Source organism: Varroa destructor, unplaced genomic scaffold, assembly GCF_002443255.2.
Source record: "Varroa destructor unplaced genomic scaffold, Vdes_3.0 BEIS01000006.1, whole genome shotgun sequence".
Taxonomy (NCBI): Eukaryota; Metazoa; Arthropoda; class Arachnida; order Mesostigmata; family Varroidae; genus Varroa; species Varroa destructor.
In genome coordinates, this window is record NW_019211459.1 from 17956216 (window position 1) to 17978681 (window position 22466).

General features: G+C 42.8%; 1 protein-coding gene across 6 annotated transcripts in view; it reads right to left on the reverse strand.

Moving 5' to 3' along the window:
- Window positions 1–3153: 3153 nt before the first annotated feature.
- Eph (Eph receptor tyrosine kinase) overlaps window positions 3154–22466 on the reverse strand; it is a 328008-nt gene continuing 308695 nt past the window's right edge. For 3 of the 6 annotated variants that reach the window (XM_022809914.2, XM_086993023.1, XM_086993024.1), the window contains 6 exons: window positions 12473–13430; window positions 12081–12157; window positions 11517–11555; window positions 8949–9457; window positions 7917–8627; window positions 3154–7641 (listed from right to left, as the gene is read on the reverse strand). In XM_022809914.2, the coding sequence (XP_022665649.1) occupies window positions 7387–7641; window positions 7917–8627; window positions 8949–9457; window positions 11517–11555; window positions 12081–12157; window positions 12473–13430 (2549 nt within the window). In that variant the 3' untranslated portion in view covers window positions 3154–7386. The remainder of the gene's footprint in view (window positions 7642–7916; window positions 8628–8948; window positions 9458–11516; window positions 11556–12080; window positions 12158–12472; window positions 13431–22466) is intronic. The other 3 variants (XM_022809916.2, XM_022809919.2, XM_022809918.2) reach the window with 3 other exon arrangements.

Genomic DNA, 22466 nt, shown 5'->3' on the forward strand with positions numbered 1-22466 from the left:
TCCGATGATCCTTTTCCAAATAGTTAATCGACATTTCCTAATTTAAGTTGTTATCCTTTCAGGCGCTATATCAGCAGTACAAAACACAATTCGAGGAAGAAGACGTACTTTTCTCATTTTCCAAATTAAGAGTTAAAACCTCGTTTTGAAGTTGTTAGTAATTGATTAAATAACGCCGATATTCGGCTTGGAGAATAGGTAAGTTGAAATGGGGAAACATGATGTTTCCCAAGCGCAGTGATACTACAAACGTATTCCAGTGGGAGAACGGGAATAGCTGTAACAGTTTTGAGTTACGCGAGGTCTCGAATTGGCATCACGTACACGGCCTGAGGTAAACCTTACTCGCACAGTAGAACTTGTTTCCCGATTATTACAGAGTGGTATCATAACGTTTAGAGCGTTCTTATGGGAGATTCGTGCGGAGTGGCAACAGGCGGCGGGCCAAAGTTAACGAATCGGTTAAGTTGAACCAATGATAAAATAGTGCCGCAGGTAAGTTTCGAACTGCCACAAAGTTTCAAAGAGGAAGACGGATTCAGTTCAGTAAGACAACTGGATTTGCAGGATAACAAATCAGAAGAAGGAGAAAGGAGTAAATGGCACTTATGACGTGACGCGGTTTCAGGCAAAATGTATTACACCGGCTAAACTTAATTCGTAAGTAGAGTTTTGTGATCGGGTTCTTGGAACGATTCAACAGGGAGACGAGATGAGCTTATTAACAGAGTAAATCTGGAAGAGAGAATTATCGTAACCAGCTGACTGGAACAGCAGATTAGACAGGATGTGACACCTATCGGTTTGATATTATTTAAATCATAGTAGCCATATTGTAGCCTCGCCTTTCAAGCGTAAATCAACGGCACCGCAACTTGTCACAATTATCTAGTACCAGGCATTATGTAAAAATCACCGCGTTAATTGTATTTACTTCAATTTTCCTGAGGCTTTTGATTGAGTTTACCGTATAAGATAAACTTCTTAACCAGGAGTTGATCAGCGATGTATACATAGGATACGAACCCATTCAGAATCATATGTTTTATGACACAGTTGAACATACTTCTTAGCTGTGCTCCAGGCGTTTTCCCTTCCGTGCAATATTTTTTAATGTAAAAAACTTTTATTTAGCTGGAGTTTGACATAAGGTCTATACCGGTGACTTGAGCTTCTATGCTTTCCCTGGCCAGCAAACGGTAAACGTTGAGACCGTTTAGGGTGCCGCCAAAGACAAGATATTCTTTGTAAAAACTTGCATACTTATATGTTCTTACCAACAAAAACATTGAAAACCTGACAGCTTCGCAAAAGTATTGTACTTCGCAGATTTTTATTTCGTTTCGGAACGGCGACTCTAAGGGAACACATAAACGCTGTTAGTGGAAAGTCGATTTTTGTGTAGGGCTCTTTGAGATAAGGCTAAAATTGAGTTAGTCTGTCTCGACAGTCACGATTTTGTGTTGGATTATAATATATAGATGAGGTTAAGTCTGTCCAGCTGTTTTTCGCCGTGGGACAGTTGAGACAGAAAGATGGCCTGATTAAAAGAAACTAACGAGGTAAGTTCCAATAGATTCTTATAGAGGAACAGAATCGTTAAATTAAAATCCTTTCATACTATTAAAAAAAAAAAGGAAAAAACATACTATTAAATTCCGTATAGTCACTGTTACAACGAATCTAAAATAGCGGGGCTATTGAAATAATGTAATAATGCTAAGCAATGTCGCAACAGGCACTATGGAGAACTGCAACACAATAGCTGGATGTAGGTTTATAACCATCAAATTGCGTAGATCGCATCGACCAGATTGATGAAAACATTATAAATGGATAAAAAATAAATATGGTGAAATTTTTTTTTCATGAATGAAACTTTCGGAGCGTACCCGAGATATATTAGACGCTAGACTCGACCGTGATATCAACCAGTCAAACTGGATAAATTAAAGTCAGTCTAGCAGCTTAATAGCTCTCCGCACAGAGGGTAAACCTTTCGGCTAAATTTTTGGCTTTTCTTTTGTTATACATTTTAGAAATATTCGAATTAATGTACAACGCTAAAGTCACAAGAGTATTTTTCTCTATATTTATTGAAAATTTTCATTTTAGCAGCGATGATCGTCGAACGCCTAAACACTTTTTTCGAATACAGTCCAAGAAACTCAGCGTAGTTAAAAAAAAATAAAGGCCTTAGAATTGAACGTTCTAATAAATAATATATGTTTGAAATTGGCTGCTACAAAATGGAGTCCGAAGTAGTGAAATTGGGTAGAACAATGAATTTATTCCAGTTGAGCGTGCGTCAGCAGATCTGTATATATCTGAATTTTTTGTCATTAAATAAACAATCATATTCTGTGATCAATCTGAATTACGTACCACATCTGCAGAGCTTGTGGGCTTCTAGAGTGAATTTTTCGTAATTTTCCCAAAAGAGGATTTTGCTGGTAGACATCATCTCAAGCAGAAACGCTATTGTGTTTAGTTATTTGTAGATGATAAGATACGATCATCTTAACATGTTTGTTAACGTAGCTGTGGAAGTTACCGCTCGAACGAAGCGACTTAATAACCTATTTCGTTAAGTTGTGTATTATAACTTGGACAACGACTTGTTATGTCTCATGCATCGAACTAATCAGGGTGCTTTTAGCCTGGACGTCCAGATACATTTGGGATATCTAAATATGAAAGTCACTCACGGAATGGTCGCAATAGTGGGCTTATTTTTCTACAGCAAAATTGTAAATTTATGTAATTTGTAATTGTAGATTGCAGTTTGTCTCGTACGGTACCGTTAGTGTATACCTTGTTTGTAGACGTACACCTTGTTTACTCGGTTTACTTTAACGCGATTTAAAGAAGTAAGTTGTGTGTTGGAACCTTCATATCTGGATGAAGCAGGAGTCCTCCGCATTTGGCGATGCGTAAATCAATGGTCTTTATCTAACTTAATACACTCAAATAACATTTGTAAACCAGTTATACCTATTTTTGTAAACCATTTGACTCAACGGATATTTTCGAGTGTAATTACCCACTATAAATATAGCTTGCCTAGTTTCTATATGAGCTATTTTGTGACTGATAGACACACCGTATTTAAGCTCAAATGTAAAACTGTACAAATGTAAAAAACAATAAATATAGTTTTTGTTAATCGTAATTTATTCTTACCAAACAAAGCCGGTGGAAAACATATATACAACCAAAGTGACGGAACACTTTCTGCGGCTTTTGCTGGCAATGTGGGAAGTAACTTGAAGTCCCTGGTGCCAGAGAGTACTTGCTTGACATCTGCCACTATTCCATTAACCAAGTTAGTTGAAGTATAAGCTCCCGTCTGGGAGCAGGTTTACTCATAGTTACCTTTTGAAGTGGCTTATGCTTGGCTTGAATACACCCAAACCTCAGCCCCCTTCAATGTTCTCGTCCATATTTTCTGTCTTGCATCTTGTATATAATCTGCACTTCGCCATCATTTAATTGTTTTCATTATTACTTATTATTATTATTATTATTATTATTATTATTATTATTATTATTACTTATTATTATTATTATTATTATTATCTCTAGCTTCACTCATTAGCTTCGCCTTGTCTCGTCGTTACGACCATCATTTCGTTATTGTTATTATTAGTAGTACTTAATAAATCGTCGTATGCTTCATTTGTTTGCCCCGTCCTCGTCTATACCCACGTTGACATTTCGGACCAGTTTCTATTTGTATGTGTATTGATGATTTTTTTTCTCAACCGAAATAATTTACTTTCACTTACAATCAACTTTCTATCCGCCAATTAGTTTTTTCCGTCTCTTCGACCAGCTTAGCCGGTTAAGTCCCTATTTACGGCGGCCTGGTTTTTCGTTAATGTTACTGTTGTTATCATCGTTTTGCGTTCCATTGCATTGGTATAATTATTATTCTATATACACGGTTTATGTACAACTAATTATAATACAAGTTCCTCCACCTTATTATAGCGGGAGACGTTTTCTTGTGCGGAACGAAAGTTAGCTTCAACAATCGGCCATTTCCGCGTTTGTCAATACGTTCTCATCATGTTGGCTTTCGCTTCCAACATTTTCGGGTTCCACTATTTCGCCTCAGTTAGAACAGCGGTCACCGCTGGGTCACTTGCGAGGGAACACATTCGCGACCCGAGTACCCAGCATCACCTCACAAATATTTGAAAGTTGTTTATTAAATATACATATGCTAAATAGCCATGGTAAATTTTCTTTCCTGGAACGCGTCATGGTACTGGTGAGTCATTTCGACTTCATTGTGATTTTGTTAGCAGCATTTCGATATAGAGAATATATACATAAATCTACAGAAACACTTAGTGAGCATCTAATCGACGACAAACTTTGAAGTTTCAAATAGAGGAATATTTTGATTTCGTTTACCAATCGATTTTGGAGCCATATATACACATATACATAGCATTATACACGTGTTTATTTTTCTAAAATTGCTAAATTTTGATAGATTTAAGACGAACGAGGAAAGCAGAAGTAAGACTGCAGAAATAAATACCTCTATAGATATGCTACAAGCTGGAACATAAAGGCTGTAATGAAATGAAGCCAGTGGTCAAAGTCCAAGTGACCCACCATATGGCTAACAATATTGCACAGTCCTCAGGAACACTGACCGGTGAAACATTATTTGAGAGGTGATGCGACATAAAATTATGTTAAATGGTATCGCGCGAAGTGCGTTTACGGTACATTGTCGCATGTATAAGCGCGTCGACGCGCTTTAAAATTGAGCCTTTTTCGCTAGTACCTCAAACAATGACGATAAATTAAGTAATCGATGAAGTCATCGCCCGAACAGTGCTGCTCAGTATCATGCTTTTACAATGTTGTTGGCATAATTGACTGATATGTGTTGTTGACACTGTGTCTTGTGGTCGTGGCCCCGCTAGAGAACTTTTTCCCTAGCTACTATTCCTTTGTTAGAAACAAACACATTTGTTGCCGTTTGTGAATTTACTTCATATACTGTATTCTTTTAAATTAAATCATCATTGTCACCCCATTGCTTTACTCGCCATCATCGTCAATAATATTGTCAGATATGTACACTAACGAAGACCATGATGACCAGAATGTAAACGCCTTGACGCTTCCATGATGGCCTGATGCTCAGAGAAAGGAAAAAAAACGAGGTAGATAGATTTCTACATCCAAGGAGAAAAGTATGTTTGAAAATCAAAATCGAATGGATAGACGTGTTCAGGCTTCAACAATTACGCTCTTAAGTACAACTCATCTCTCTGTGAGTCATCTCAACAATTATTGGGTACCGCATGCGCTACCTTTAAAAATCGACAATTAGGAGGTATTTCTTTAGTAGTTGACACATTTGCACGACTGTGGCTGGCAAGAAGTGCTCTGCTTTCATTCTCGTGGGGAAAAACAGGGCGAGAACGCGCATTTTACCTCATGACCTTCGGATTTACTCATTCTTTCCTCACGTAAATCACATGTCTCGTTGTCTGTCGTTATTACAGGATTACTGCTCAGCATCATCATTATCTTAATCGGTAATAATAATTGTTGGTTTAATTAGCAGTCGTGCTTTATATATATATATATATAACGGCTAGTATGTATGTACAGTACATCTGTATTTTGCAATGCAGTGCTTACTGGGATGTGTCTCTGCATCTGGGTTGATTTGTAAACATTTTTTTTAGCCAGTCCAATGCGCTTCCTCCTTGACGGGGGGCATCAGGTCGGGAAGGGGCTACATTCTGGTCAACATGTTGCTAATTTATTGGTTATTGTCATTATTTATTGGCTTCAGATCTCAGCTGAACATGGTGGCCGCCCAAGTACAGCGGGTCACCAACAATACATCGATGTGCATTTGTGTGTGTGGCCCATATAACAGTGTTGCTCAATATATGTTCTTTTGTTTTTGATAAATATATCTCTTCTAATGTATGCGTTAATGACGTTTTATATTGTTCATTCTTTCCTCGATTTCTTATCCTTTGCTAAAATACATATCATAGATCACGTGTGATCCAGAGTAGCAGCAGTACGAAGCATTCCTCTTTTACCCCCTGAAACAATTCCTTTCATTGCTTGCCTTACGTTTTTATCAATCTCGCTCGTTTTTGCAAATAACTCCATTCCATTTGACTCAAGCATTCGTTAACAGCTAAATACCATGCAATTCCACTACGTGTTTCATCTATGCAGCGGCTAGTACACTCTGTTAAATATTAGTCTCGATAAATTACCTCATTTATTCCGCCGCAGTCGATCCCAGAGCAGGGGGATCCGGGAGGTGTTCTTCTACCCGCCGCTACCAATCCTCCTTTGCGTCTAAAGATCAAACCTCGCATCATTTCCTCGATTCTATTTTATGTACTCTATATACTAGATCCGCTCTTTTCACACACACACATATATATATATGTATATACATATATATATATATGTGTGTATATATATATATATATATATATATATATGTATAGCTAACACCATTCGATTGCTGGGCTTGATCGCACGCTGTTAATGCGCGGATGAGGGTGTCTGCCTTGACGTCGGTCAGTCATCGCGACAGGAATCCGATGTTTTTGGTACGCCTAAACACAATTTGTCCTGACGACCATAGCAGACTCGGCTGAGCTTTTAACCAAAGCCAATCGGTGGTCGACTAAGGCCCTCATCAGCTATCATGACCACTATCGGCATGGTAATGTTCTTTCATTCAATCTTCCTTTCACTTTTGCGTTCTTGCGCGTTTCGTTCCCTTTTTCCCTGTGTGTTATTATTTTTCATTATCTCTGTTTATGTAGGAATGTGACTTTGCATCAGTCTTGTCGTTGTGTGTAGCTAGAGTCTATCCGCCTTGTGTTCGTCGGGCCAGCGAGCTTTTTTTGTCCGATTAGGACGCCAGCATAGCTCGACCGTGAGCAGTACGGTGCCCTTTTTTTGGCCATGGGCCATACGCCCAAGCATTTCGAAGACTACAAGCCCATACAGCCAATGCATTTGCGAAATCTGCACAGTCGTCACCTTAATCTGCCTTATATTTAGTTGCATTTTAACGTACTTCCGCGTCTTCTAACCCGTGCTGTATATTCATTGAGCAACGTCAGCTTCCTTCGGCAACCTTTTTTCTGTCGTTGATGACGTGTTGCTCCCCCCAATTGCCTCTACGCCCCTTCATGTGACCCCTTAGCCTGACCGCGTATGCTTTAAGCGGGCAATTATCGTATGTGATTAGTTCACTATTATCATTTATATATTCGCGCTAATCTCCAGTGCGGCTATTTCTCTATATTCGATGTATTCGGTTGAGACCAATGTGCGCCGGCAGAAAACAGTGCCTTGTATTTCTTCTTTTCATACAAGGAAGCCATCATGTCCTTGTTGACTTTTGAGGTCATGAGCACCTGCCTGACGTCCTGCTCGCAACTGTTCGGCTTCGTTGAGTAGCTTGATTTGATGGCCGACGAGCTGGACGCCGATCCGAACCAAGTCCGAATGACTTAGGTGCGCAACTGATTCAAGGGTAGTGAAACCTCCACGTAGAAAATGATCAAGGTAGCGTGACATTTTAATCATTGTGAGCCATTCTTCCACTGAACGCGCGTTGGCCTGCGAGTATTAAAAGCGTCAAGCATCGAATAGGATTCAATTAGATTCATAGCTCTGTTATTATTCGAACAGACGTTGGGCAATAGCAAAACCGTGATATCGGACTGAAGCTATTTTTTTTTTTTAAATTAGCCTCTGATTGAGGCAATAGGGGTAGCATCCGCAATTGAATACCTCAGCCAAATCACATAAAATATTAATACCGCGACAAAGAATCTTACAGGTGGCACTTTCCAATTAAATTAACGTCTTGTAATTCTGTACTGTAAACTTACTGCGTTATGATGCAGCTGCATCGTGGAGTGCGCACCGCCTAACGTTACTGAATTCGGCGTACAGCCATAGATGGCGCTCTGCTGTTGCTGAAGATGCTGCATGCTACTGTGGGGCTGGGTTCCTAGGCTAACCATACCACTCAGGCCGGACCCTGCAACGCCTACATTGTTGAGCTGTAGCGTCGAGCTATGCTGTGAACGTTGGTGGCAAGCTCCACCGCCTTGCAGAAGTTGATGCTGCTGCTTGTTGTTGTTGACGGCCAGTCGTCGAAGTGTGCCTGGTTGTTTAAGAAGACCTTCGAGGGTGCCTACAATACTAGTAAAGCTTGGTCGAAGTGTCCGATCGGACCGCCAACAATCGACCATGAGCATGTGCAAAGCCTCAGGACAGTCGCGGGGTGGAGGCAGCCGATAGCCGTCTTCCACTTTTTTAATGACATCCTGATTTGGCCAGTTATAATAGGGCCGCTCGCCCAACGATAGGACCTCCCAGCAGACGATGCCGAAACTCCAGACGTCACTGGCCGTTGTAAAGATTCGGAACTGGATGCCTTCCGGCGCTGTCCATCGTACCGGGATCTTTCCGCCCGATGTTCGATATTCGCCCTTACTGCCAGAATATGCAGAATACTCGATTTCGCGCGAGAGACCGAAATCGGCAATTTTACACACGAGCTCGGCGTTAACGAGTACGTTGCGTGCGGCCAAATCCTGTAAAAAGATACATACAGATGACCGTTTGGTGTTAGTGGGATACTGTTCAGAACAATAAGCTATGACGGGTGTTGTACCGGCGCGTAAATTAGAAGCGGTGGAATATAAGCAAGTTAATAAGAGTCTACAACTGAATGCACTACGACCACAAAACTCTCTTTAATTCAGGCTTTTCAACCATTTAATGTCGTCATAGTCATATAGAAATTTATTTGAAAATACTCGACTTCCTGTGCGCCATTTGCTACCATACAGCATTCTATAGGACATATGTGTCATATATCTACAACAAACGAGTAGCATTTAAAGCTAACTTACTCTATGAACAAAGTTCATTGACGACAGATACTGCATGCCTGAGGCGATGCCATGCAACATGGCGACCAGCTCAATCATGTTGAATTGGCCCTTATTATCTCGAAGGTATTGATCTAGAGATCCGTTCTCCATGAGCTCGGTGATGATCATGACGGGTGATGTTCGTGTGACTACGCCCTCGAGGTAGATGACATTTGGATGGTCGAACTGGCCCATGATCGTCGCTTCGGTGAGGAAGTCGTTGCGCGCCTTTTCGGTACTGCCTTGCTTCAGAGTTTTAACGGCAACGGGAACTAGCCGTACTTCGCCACGCTGCGTGGTCTGTCGCAGCAGCCCACGACACACATCTGCGAACTCGCCTGCCCCAATCACGTCCTCGATGCTGATGGCTTCTCGGTCAATCTCGCGAGTGAACTCTCGCATAGCTTGCTGTGGGTCTTCATAAGTATGTGGGTCAACGTATGATCGACTGCCAATCGTCCCACAGTTCGTGAATAGCGGCGTGGTAACTGCAATATAAAATAAAAGCAGGAGGAGCACGAACTCAAATTAATACTTGTAATGGTAGATTTATTTTGCAAACGTTTAAGCCATTCAAGTGTTTTCTTGAGTGATCCCGTAAAGGTTGCTACTTCTGTAAGGCGTCGAAAAGTATTGAGGTTGATAAATGTGTACAAGCAAGAATTTAATACGTGATTTATTAAAAAGCCAGATAGTGCGCATTTAGTTGGCAATCTCATGTATCTACTATCTAGGGCATTTTCGTGGAAGTTGCTTTGTGTCAGTCGAGGGCTTTAGGTCGCTTTGGTTCCAAAATAGGTTTCACCTTCTTATTTGTGAACTTCGTCGACTATAGCAAGCGAATACAGACGTTTTTGGTTTAGGATCATAGGTAACATGGACAAGTTTTGTTCTGAAACAATTCAAGCACCCTACATCTCGTATGCAGTCCGCCTATTTATCTGTATAGGTGTGTTCTTGTTTGTATTATCAGTACGTCGACTGGCACAGGCTGCCAGTCCTGATCGATTAACTAACATCATTGTTCCGCCATTGTCCTGCTCTGCTGGTCATCCAACGTTCCTCTCGTTTATGTCGTAGCGGCCGGGCGGTGCTACTTTCGAACAAAAGCGAACTAGAGCTTCCTCGACGTTGCGACTAGTCGCAGGTTCAACTAAGGAAAGCAACCCTTTATTTTTCGGCACCACGGCGGACGTGGCAGCTACGTTCGTCACCGCAATAGAAGCAGGCGGCAGTCGACGGGAAGCATCCGCATACCACCCATCGGGAGAGGTTCTTAGTGCATTATTTATGGAAGTGATGTGTATGGACGTTGATCCGTCTGCACGCCAGATACCCGGTTACCCGCATGGCCATTCGGTCAGTTAGTATCCATGTGGACGGGCACAACAAGCAGAGCGTCCGCGTGTATATCGTGGTTACGGAAACGGATCCAGTCACGCCCGGTAAGGAGCCAGACACGCTATTCAGTGTTGCAATGGTTGTCGTACACAAGTTGTCCATAGCGGAAGAACGGGGTAAAAATGGGCAACTGAGGGGAGGAAGCAAGGAAGACATACACAAGCAGAGTGCATAGAAAGACGACGCCCTCGAAGGGTCGCGAAACACGCGTTCAAAGATGCATCCGAAAAAATGGGATTGGAGCCTGGGACACTGGTCCGCGCTGGTATTGTCATAACGTCGTCTAACGGGGAGGTACCGACTCAATGCCATCTAACTCGAACGATGACGGAAGAACATCAACGGCCTCTACTGCCGCTAGGGAACACTTGGGTTATTCTCGTAGCAGGTTTGGCCTTTCAACTGATATAGCACGCACATTTTGGGTTCGCATAAAATTGTCTTTATGCTTTTCTGCATTGAATAATTTCAGGTGCTTGAATGAAGGGTTATACTTGCTGTACCGATAGCTTTGTAGACTCACTATCCTTCGATGCAAGTATGAATAAACATGAAAAAATGAATAAACTATGAAAAAAAATGTGGGCTTACAATACAATATGTACAACACAATACAAATGTGGGCAATACAGAAAAAATTGTAGCTAACGATTAGGTAAAGAGTATGTGTGAGTACGGTAACAAATTTTTGTATTTATATTTATGATACCCATTTCACCTTAAACCTATATGCGCAAGTTAGTTAGAAGAGGCAGGAATAAGTTTAGCTTACTTAGGTTACTGATAGAATAACGACATTATGAAGGGTTATATAGGTTACTAGGTTGCATAGCTTCAATAAACATCTGATCTTTTGAGTAGAATCAATCAACGGTGATTTGATCAGTATGCAGCGAGTACACCGCCAAAGAAGGCACATGAAAAGTGGTCTTTGAAGCATTTTTTTTGAAGTAATGGTTCTCCGATGTTTTGTACGGAACGCTAGAAATATGTGCAATTTTTTAGAGGTCATGCTTAACCAATCGGCCAAGTATTGCCAAAATAGCAATAAACCCTTGGTTCTATGGAGCTTCACAACTATATCGGTTTAAAGGTTTCGACTTTAATATAACAATCTATAGCGACAAGGTTGTGGGGTATACTTACAGAGAGGCGTTGTCTGCACCAGGGGCCCTTGATCCACCACTGCGAACAGATGTTAAGTAGCAGGCAAATTGTTAGCTGAGTAAGAAACAGAACCGATGGCCAGTATTGCGCATCTTTGAGTGTCTATGAAAGTTTATTAAAGCAATATCTGTGCACAGATACAGGTATAATTAGAGTGGGATAGAACGCAAATGCTTGCAAATATAAAACATGTATATATATATATATATATATATATATATATATATATATATATATATATATAGAAAAAAATACAGAAGCACCAATCATAAAATCTGTTACCTTTGTTTTTCTGTAACTTATCTTGTGCAGCAGGTTAAAGGAACTCAAAGAGCTTTTACTAGTCATGCGTAGGAAAGGAAGAGGGGAAGCAACATAGGGTAGACGTTTGCCCCATTTACGTTTGTTTACCACAGCTTTTCTTTAACTACGAGTTGTAACGAGATTCATGCTGCTCACGATAATCTAGCCGAAATGTTGAGAAATCGATTAATTAAAATGGATTCAATGAAAAGCGGCAAAAGCATTAGAGATTGCACTTACTTTTCTTACCTTCCCCGTTCCGATACTCGAGAGTGTCACAGTCGCTTGGCTGTTTCTTATTACACTCTTCATTATTCCTGAAGATAAATTACACACAATCGCCGTCATTGTTGATTTTAGATAGTGACAAATCGATTGTTTACATAATATACACCTTCATTGGATTGTAACAACTGCTAGCTATGTATATATGTATATATATCACGTGAAGCTTTAGACTTCCGTCAGTGTCGTCGAGAGTAGCCCGTTTGCATGCTACTCACGCTTATATGGGTTAATATTTACGTACGATTGACGCTGGATGCTGTAGACAAGTTAAACAGGTCGGCTATGAACTCTAGCGAAAGCATTCATTCAAAATGAACGCTGGCTATCAGTGAAAAACTACGTACCTTTTCACGTAAAGGAAGGCCACTACTAACGCAATGATGACAATTACTACGACAACAGACAAGCCGACGATCACGGTCACTTGACCACTGGTACTAGAATCAGTAGCTCCTTCTGACTGGCGCAAGCCTGAATGGCCGGAACCCCCGACCGATGCCGAACCGCTCATGCCACCGATTCCCGCCAAGGGTGAGCCCTGTTGGATTCCCGTTGTACGGTACAATGCCTCGCTGTATTCGCCAAAACCTCGTTGCGTGCGAACGCGCACTTGGAAGCCGTATTCGGTGTTTGCCATGAGGTTGCCAATGGAAATCTGTGTCATATTTGTCTGAACGATCGTTTCGTTCTTTGAGAACTTCCGCGGAAAGTAGCGAATCTCGTAACGCTCTATTGTAGTGTCAGTACTGCTACTTGCACTCTTCGGCGGGTCCCAGTTGAGCATGATTTCGTTTATACGCACAGGTCGAGCGAAGACCTTCTTGATGACGAATGCCACTGATGGCTCGGTACGAACAAGTATTTCTGCCTTGCGCAGTTCTTCTCCAGCAACCGGCGTAACACCGTTCTCGGCGAACACCTCAAAGCGATAGCGAGTCACAGGACTAAGACCTGACACCGTCACGCGCGTTTCGTTAAATCCGCTCTGAGCGGGCGTATAGGTTGCTTGGGCACCGCACGCGTCACAGCGCACACGGTATGTTGTATCGCGTCGCCCGCCATCATCTCTCGGTTGGTTCCACACTAGAATTACGGTGCTCTGATCAACAAACGCAAACGTGAGATTCTGGGGCGCTCTAGGCGGCTGGGTACACGCCATTGACTTTGGATCGCTGGGTGAACGGAAGAAGCCTTCGATGCACTGACACTCGGGAGAACCTTCGATCAGTGCTTCACTGTTACGTGGACACGGCTGACAGGGAGCGTCGCCAACCGTCGATTTGAACATTCCGTGTGGACACGCTGCAAAAACAGAATGAAATAAAAGGGGGGACATCGCAATAACACACATTGTGTTAAACGATATGTACTATATCAATACATAATAATACGTAGATATTATCTATAGGTTGGATCAGATGTGACAGCATGTAACGTAATGTATGTTTTTACCATTAGTACGATGCTCTTAAAGACGGTCAATAATGCATGCAATCCCGTGCAAACGCTACCGCGATTATTTCAGGTATTAAACGAGCCATTAGAGAACGGCTGCTCGCAAAAGCATGGGTAGGTCGCTATGCATACGTGACAATGAACGAGCCAAACCAATGGACTATTTATCGAGATGTTCGCGCACTATACGCAATGGCAGCTTCTGTTCTTTCCTGCTCGTTCAAGCTAGCTTCTACCTGAACTAGCAGGTTCTTTGCTCTCTTTTACACACCGTCTATTCCCTCTGCCGTTTTGGCCTGTTCGATTCGCAGACGGGCCTATGGCCGTGCTTAGCTATCGTTGCTCGTTGTCATTCCTCGTCAGCTAACCAGTTTCAAGCGGGCAGAACTCTTCTGGATATTTGCCAGGGCTCCATCGGAACTTAACTACTCTGACCGAAGCACCCTACGAGTCTACTCCAGCAATAAGCGGCGATAGTAGCCATTCTGTGCTGTAGTGCAAATAACAGACAAAACGCTCTTACATGTCTAATTTCCTTCTACTATTCAGACTACTGCTTATTGAAATATGATCATTCGTAGGGTGATGACCGTACGTTTGATCCACTGTACACAGACGAGTGCTGATATCGCACTGTGATACATTTGGGGTCCCTGGGAGCGACAACTGCTTCGTACCTGGGCCATATTAGGGCCTATCTGTCAAAATTGGATCGGTAGATGAGCACCACTACGGTTACTACAGTCGGCTGTAGGCCTCAATGGCTTGCGTATAGCGCTTTGCGCCTAGAGGGTGATGATCCAGTCCATCCCGTACCTAATCAAGGACAAATAATCCGCCAAGAGCAATATAATATACTGAACATTCGGTTCAAATATCAGCCTATATCATTGGTTGTCATCGGCGAGATCAACTATATATTGCATACAGGTGCTAGAACGCCTAGGCGTGTCCAGGGATACGGATAAATCCTGTGTAATCCTTTCTTTTTGTCTAATGCACTTCCCTGGGTCAGAAGGTTTCGTTTTATAAAAGATGTCTTTTATCTTGCAATGATCTGCTTGTCAGATAATGACACTACACTGAATATACGTAGAATAAACTATTAGCATAGAGCTGCACCGAGCGAACACAGAGAGAACGCCGATGTAGCATCGGTACGATTAATACATACGATTAGAACATACGCAAAACGCTTTTTACTGACCTCGCAAATATAAAAGTAGCATAAAACCTAACATGCACGCACTACATTAAGGAAATGTGAAATCGGACACACAAATTGAACCTATCCAGACAAGTGTATTTGACGACGATTACCCGTCACTATTTCAACCCTATTATATTTGTTTCAATATATCTAGAAACAGTTCCTCGTTTGTTAAGCATGGGTCAATAGATGAGTCCATTTGCCGTGGAATCATGCAGCCTTCATTTTTTCCGTTCCTCTTAGAACTTTTGCGTCTCTCAGTCGACTGACTCCTTGCCGTCATCCACGTCGATGTCATTGTCGTTCATCGCTGCGGCTGCTGCTGCCATGAACTGCGGCAGCACCGTTGTCTGCGCAGTGCTCCAAAAGTTGCCCGACAAGAGCGGCAAATTTCATTACATCAATGACACCCCCGGGACACGAGCGAATTCCCCTGGCGTAGAAGGGGAAGTTTCGGGAGTCTCACGGCTCAACCCAGTTCTGCCGTCCCTATCTCTGCCGTCTATTTTACCGCCACGTTAGTTCCTGGGTTCGTCGGTGCTTTAGTTGCCGCTGTTGCTGACCGAACCGTTGTCGATTGGTCCAGTGGTCTTTTGCATAGAATTTATATTACCCGATTTCGTTTCATCGCCCCGATCGACGTTCGTGCCGGAGTCCACCGTTACGAAGCGGTGAGGCGATCCACACGAAGCGTGTCTGTACTGGCGAAGGAACGAGTCATGGCACGTAGCCACGCCGCTAGGTGAAGGGCATAGTGAGAATAGATGGGTGGAAGCTTCTGGTAGCTAATTCGAAATAATAATCAACTTAATCGGCAGCAGCAGCAGTGGTAGTAACACCGCCAATCTAGTTATATGGATTTCAAATGGTGCGAATGTGGGTTTGCGAGCGGAAGCACGTGGAAGGGACAGAGTTCGGGAGAGCCCCAAAGGGACGACAAACCCATTGCTGTTCCCGTTGGTCCTGATGCTGCAGTACTCGGAAAGCATCGGCCGGTGGTCTCCCTGGTGCGTTTCCTTCGCCTTTTTCGTCGTTTTGCAATTTGGAGTGTCAAATTAGTGGGGCGGCCTTGTACCGAACGAATCCGTCGCGGTCGTGGCAACGTTGGACCCTCCTTGTCAATTGCTGGATTTGATGGCCAGTAGCTTGGACTGCGGCTCCGTTGCGTACAAATGACGGTAGGACTAGTCTTATTACAATGCAAACGGTCCCTGCTTACAACGACTAATGTTGACTAGTTCATCTTCAGCCAACTCGAGGAATAGCCAGCCACTGGCTAACAAACCGAAAGCTGAACTAATGTAAAATGATTCAGATTACATTGCTCAACACAAGGTATTTTCCTGTACATTTTACTTTTTACGAGGGGGAGAATGCCGACAACAAAGACGCTTGTATTCAGTGCGCTAAGGCAGTAGCACAGATAAACGTAAGTCGAAATATTTGTCAGAACCAATACGGTAATCCATTATTGCTAAGGACGAGAAAAAGGGAATGACATATGGCATCATAAAGGTTTAGTACAGGACGCTTGGCAACAGCTTCTCCAGAGTTACATAGTACCCTTTAAGGTCATCATAATCTCGTTATAAACTTATCTGGATACACGAGATACAACCTTTTTTTAGTCTGTCGTCTTATACGCAACACTCATCTCAGTCTGCCTGCCTCGTGTACCTTCCAGTGCAGCGATGCTCATATATACGTCTCCTGTTATACTTTTTTTTCGTGTGAACGACAATTACCATCACCGCACATTTAAGCAAATATTCACTGGATCCGCACTCACTTATAGAAACAAATACTCACGTACTAGCAGAATCAGAAGATCACCAATGATCGTTAGCATCGTCATTATTTGCGTCACAGCTTCGCAGTACCGTACATCTTAGTCGTCGTACTCGAACCCTTTCAAATTTAAACCTTCGTAGCGTTTGCTGCCACTGCTAATGTAATAAGTTTATCGGTAGAGCTTTGCCACCCGTCCGTCCGCCCGTCCGCCTGCTTTTTTTGTCAGCCGGACAACTGTCCATAGCTCGAGTAATCTGCTCATACAAAACAAATGAGCTATACTTTCAATACTTCGCTTACTCATGAGAACGGGTCGACTGGAGTCGAGTCAGCTATTTGTCGATAAACTGCATACCCGCAATGAAAGGTAAAAGTAATGCCGAAGCTCGGCGGCATCTCACCCAAGATCGATGAGTTTTCCAGGTGCTGAAGCAAAGGTAATCGAGAGTGCTCGCATTGAGGACTTCTTTGCTTCTTGCTTCACTTCTTCTTTAATCCTCTCACTTTATTACGTCCTCGAATACGTTATGTTTCATGACGGCTTTTTAGTAGAAGGAGAGACGTTAACAAAGTGTTAGCATTGTTCTTTTCCACCACTCAACCATTTTTCCGTCTTTTATTCTCGTTTTCCACGAGCTATAAAGCCAGACCGTAGTCCCTTTTTCCTCCACCATAAACTCTAAGCGGACTCTTCTCACTGCTCTGCTCTGATTTTTAGAATAAATCCAGGAGCAAGGGCGCACCGACCCCTAGGCAACGGTCTCTTTGCAGCGCCCCCTTATGTCTCGTAGGGAAACCTCCAGTTTGAAACTTACAGTTCACTGGCTCTCCCTTAGCCCCACTTTGCCTGCGTTTTTTTTCCAAATAGGCCCTCTCCAATTGTTCTTTAAATATGCATAGGCCTGTTCGTTTCTTTTGTCTGCCTTGTGGTCTGCTGTGTCCAACCTCCTTCTGAACTGCTTTATTCTCATCTACTGCCGCCACCATAGACGAGGGCCAGAGGAGAAGGCTACGCTTGACCACCATTGGTACCTTTTATGTCCCTTTGTCTTGCTCGAGTATAACCCCGCCTAAGATCACCGCCCATGAGCCTACCCCTGCTCCGCGCAAGACAGTAAGCAACCTCCTCTACCCGGAGAAGATTTATTTGCATGTGAACAAAAAACCAAACAATGATTTTTCTTTCACAAAAAAAGTGCACCCCTGTGCCACCGCTGTCATCATAGGCCTTCATTATGTCATTGTGTTTGTCTGGATATGTCCCCATGCACACCTCCAAATAAAACGACTTGAGTAAACAACAGATTATCTAAAGCTGTATGCGATACACGAACGGAATAAATTGTCGTAGCAGGACTGGTTAATACTCTAGAGGTCTGCTGTGAACAAGCGAAAACCTACGTAATATCTACAGTTCACGCAGCCCTTAATTAACCTTTTCTGGTACAGTGCAACGCTATTACGGCCTATATATAGCTAGCAATCCTTGCAAGGACGTTCTGCCATATCGAAAACTACGTTTTTCAGGTTCCCCTGCAAAGTCGCCTATTTCTGATACTGCTAGTTGATTCAAGAAGTCTTAGCATTTGGAACGTCACAAATAATAATAATCGCATTTATCGAGAGAAAAGAAGTATGTATAATAAAAGGTCTGCAGCGTTGATCTTCAACAACGGTCTTGACTTTTAGTAAAGCTTTCTTTTATCGAAAAACAGATGAAACCCAGATGAAAGGCAGATGGACATTCCAAACCCTGAAGGTCACCGGCAGCTCCCTTGTGCACATCTTAGAACAGCACATAAATAACGCTTTGTGCGCAGTATTTCTTGACGTAGTAATACCCAAACTGTACAAACGCATAATTCAATCGTCCTTCCATCGACATAAAAATATACCTATTATATAAAAAATAGAATGTTATTTATCCGTGCTTTTAATTTAAAACAAAAAGAGCTCTTTGCGGAAGTATGAACGTAGCTTCTGCCAAATCATGCCTGCTCCGATAGCATGTTTCGTGTTCAGATAATACTATTGGTGCCTTCGGTGATGAAAACCCTGTAGTGTACCTGTTCGCACGTACGTACGTCGCGTACGTATATATGTTTGGCGAACCTAGCAATTTTAACCGAAGCACACTTTTGCCGGATAAGAGCGGTATCGATAAACGCTATTTATTCTACGTGTCGGTGGAAAATTTCGTGCACGTAACTGGATCAATGAACAGAAACGTCAACGGTAGCGGTGCGATGACAGCAGTGTGTTTCTCAATTGCTGCGTACTCTCATTTGCCCTAGAACCTCTCATGAGTAGAGCCATGTTCGCGCCCATATCCGCCCTGCCTAGGAGGCGACGAAAAATTCGATACGTAGAAAGGAATTTGCTTTCGCCAACATCGTCCTCAGAAGCGGCAAAGATAGCCCTCGAAGCGATAATAAAGCCAGCAGAATCCGTAACAGTAGGTAGCATCAACATCAAGGGGAGAATCAGCAACAATACCATGAACGACTAGACGACCTTTAACAGCAGTTGGAAGGCAGCTACTCTGTCCTCTGAACCTTGCAGAACCTGCAGTTGGCTTTACCAAGTAACCTCCTTCGATTTCACCTTTCTCCTTTTAGATTGTTCACAAGCCGCTGTAGCTGTCAATTGTCCATCGGTTCTTACCACAAAACTCTTCCTGCATCGCTTAGTAGGGGAACATCAATGGAAAGCCGACGCTGCCTCGTCGTTGGGCGACTATCAAGCTTGCGTTTAATAGCTCGGGGTTATGTCGCATTTTCAGGCTGAGCAACGCCAATATGCCTTGAGCGAAAGCGGCAGATACACAAAGGTGAAAATGATTAGCAATTAACAAGAGTGTGAACAACACCAATGCGATAGCCTTAACTCACCTGAGTTAACTGTTGGATGGGCAGATGCCCCGGGGCAGCAGCGCCTTTTATGCTGACTCAGCCCATATGCAAGTACTACGTGTAGGTAATGGTGGCTTTTTGACTTTCGGGCATAGCTAACTGTTCGCATCAGGCTGAAAACTTTTACACCCGACGCTAACTATCTGGCAACATAAATAGAGTTCTTGATACGACCGAGAACATATGAGTTTTTTCGATGACAGCGCGCATGCATCCATCTGTCGTTAAATCATGGAAAGTATTGTTAAAATTTATTGTCCCTGCAGACCATAGACAGCAACAGCAACCGTCTAGAAGTAAAAGATCTCTTTCGAAATAAATAGCACCTCTGATATTAACTAGTGGCTGTGTGAAAAAGTTGTTTTCAGTTTCGATCCCACAACGGACGGCGGCCGGTAGCTTAAGCAACAGTAACAGGAGGGAATGCTCTGATGAAAGGGAGGCATTAAAAGGAAATGGAGGGGGTGAGAGGGGAATCAGAAACTAGGAAACCGGGGAGATGACTGTTGGAAGGTAAGCGGAACAACCAAACGAAGTGCGCTTTCGTTGTCCACCGTCAGCTTGCCTTGCTGCTACTCGTTGGCCCGTCGGTTGCTTGGATTCTTCGGTGGAGGGGTCGAGGGCTGGGTTTAGATAAGTCGTGATGAATACCGTCCGCCTGCTTGCCTGCTGCTGGGCCGTCTGCTTTCCAGCCTTCATCCAGGTGTTTTTGACGTGCAGCGCCCTACCGCGTCTCAGGCTTGCCTAAACAGTCCTGGTCAGTCGCGCCGCTGGAAGCGTTGTTTTTCCCTCATCTCGCCGCGAAAGTCTCACTTTTTCTGCCTTTCTAAAATAACGAGTTCCACCAGATTGGGGCAACTCTTGCATACAAACGCATTCATATAGCCTCCATATGCAGGCACTCTGCCGAAACCCTGCCAAGAGCAGACGAAGAAAGCTAAGCAGGTTTGTGTAACTTCCGAGGCATCGTCATTAGCTCAGGCCACGTAAGGTCAATTCAATACGCTGTCGATAGATGTGAATGAAGAGTTATGTAACCGCCATTAGTAGTAGCTTAAGCTACACACAAATTGTGTTTAAAATGCTTTTTGGTAAAGCAGAATTAAGTAGCAGCTACTTATATCGAGTACTCGACCATTAATATGCACCGCCAATCCAAACGAAGGAGCTATTGTAAGCCATCCGTCTCGAAAGAGATACCTATTCTAACGAGTCCGATAAATAATTATTGTCACTCTGGAAGCTGTAACTAGAAGTTTGCGCCTTGCAGCTCGAGCTCAATAATTAACCATTATTTCTGATTATAATATTTTTCTTCTTAATCTTTGCTGGCTATCCCACGATATTATTATATAGGATAAAATAAGCCGTCCTACGGCAAAGTACAACCAAACAAAATAGGAAATTGTTGACGCTGTCTGTGAGAAGACTGTCGGTACGTGAATTGCGAAAATTTCAAATACTAATCGGCGCCTATTTCGTCAGTTTTCTTCATATGAATCCCTCCTGTTCCCTTTTTCCAGTTGGAGTAGGGCGACTGCGCCTTTGGCTTGCCGCTTTAAGTTGCCCCCGGCCCCATCGAGTGGTGATCACCGAATGAGTCGGGTCTTTGAGGCTCTTTATGCTTTTTAAGATGGAAGAGAGCGTAAGAACCGCTCAACTTGCCGCATCCTTCGCCTGGGCCGTGACCGTTCTGCCAGCAGGATCGGTTGTACAACCCCTCGAGACCATTGATGCCGCCCTGGGGCGTCGAGTTAGCTCCCCTTGTAAAGGAAAAACGTGGGGACTTCACTTCTATCTGACCCAATCCAACAAAAGTGCTCCAACATAATCTCTATTAATAATCCAACAAATAAACTTTAAACATATTCTTGGAAAATTGAGCCAATTGTACTAATACGGAATACCGTTCAAGTTGTTAGCCTCTCCTTGATCGAGTGGCCTACAGGTGAAATACGCCCTTTGTCCTGCAAGATTACTATACGCTGTCCCAAAGAAGAAGAAGGCTAAAGATTCAGGAACGTGTTTTTCGTAATTTATGAACATTTTTACCATCAAAGTAGAATGTGAGATCTTATGTGAGATCAGCTCAGATCTCCCTCTATTCCGCCTTCGCTGATGACTCGTGATATGCGCCACACAAGGGCTCTGTCTGCACCCCACGGTACGGTTCCCCCTACGACGAGTTGTTCGCCCTTCCTTTACTGATAATACCCTTGTACATCCGGAACAATCAGCCGCCACTCCGTTAACATATTTTTTTTTTGTTATCGCGATATGTATACATTATAAGGTACGCCAAGAAAAAAAACGTTATATTAACTTGCCTGGCCCATCGGCCTGACTTCAATTCATCCCCAAAATTTTTCCATAAAGCTACATATCCCGCACAAAAGAGGATCACTTACGTCATCCGTATCCTAAGTTGATTATGCTCTTCATGTTTGGAGTACTCGGTTTGTGCCTTTAAAGAACGGTTTGTTTTGGCCGGCCAATAGAAAACATTTCTCTTTTTTTGCTTTTGAAAAAGACATTTTTGTAGCTCTATAATGTTGTAATATGACGGAAATGCATTTTCAATGTGTAGATGTATACAAATATGCCCATACAACAAAACATATATATTGATTTAATATAATTGATAATAATATAACTGATTTAGATATAAACACAAATTATCTATACAATATCCTTTCAATATGTTTCTGATAAATTTAGGGCCGAGTGAGCAACGGCGTGTGAGTACTTCCGAAGGCAACATAGTCAACAAAGGTAGGGTAAATCCGTTTATATTTAGTGTATAAATGAAAGAAAAATACATTTAGGGGCTCCAAAGAGTTTTTTTCTGCTGTCGAATTCTAAAAATCAACTAACCGCAAATGGTTATCTTTATACAACAGGAATTATAGCAAAGTACAAAATGTTTGTCGAGTGCCAAAATGTTTCTTGCAAAACTGACTTCTCGCTAGT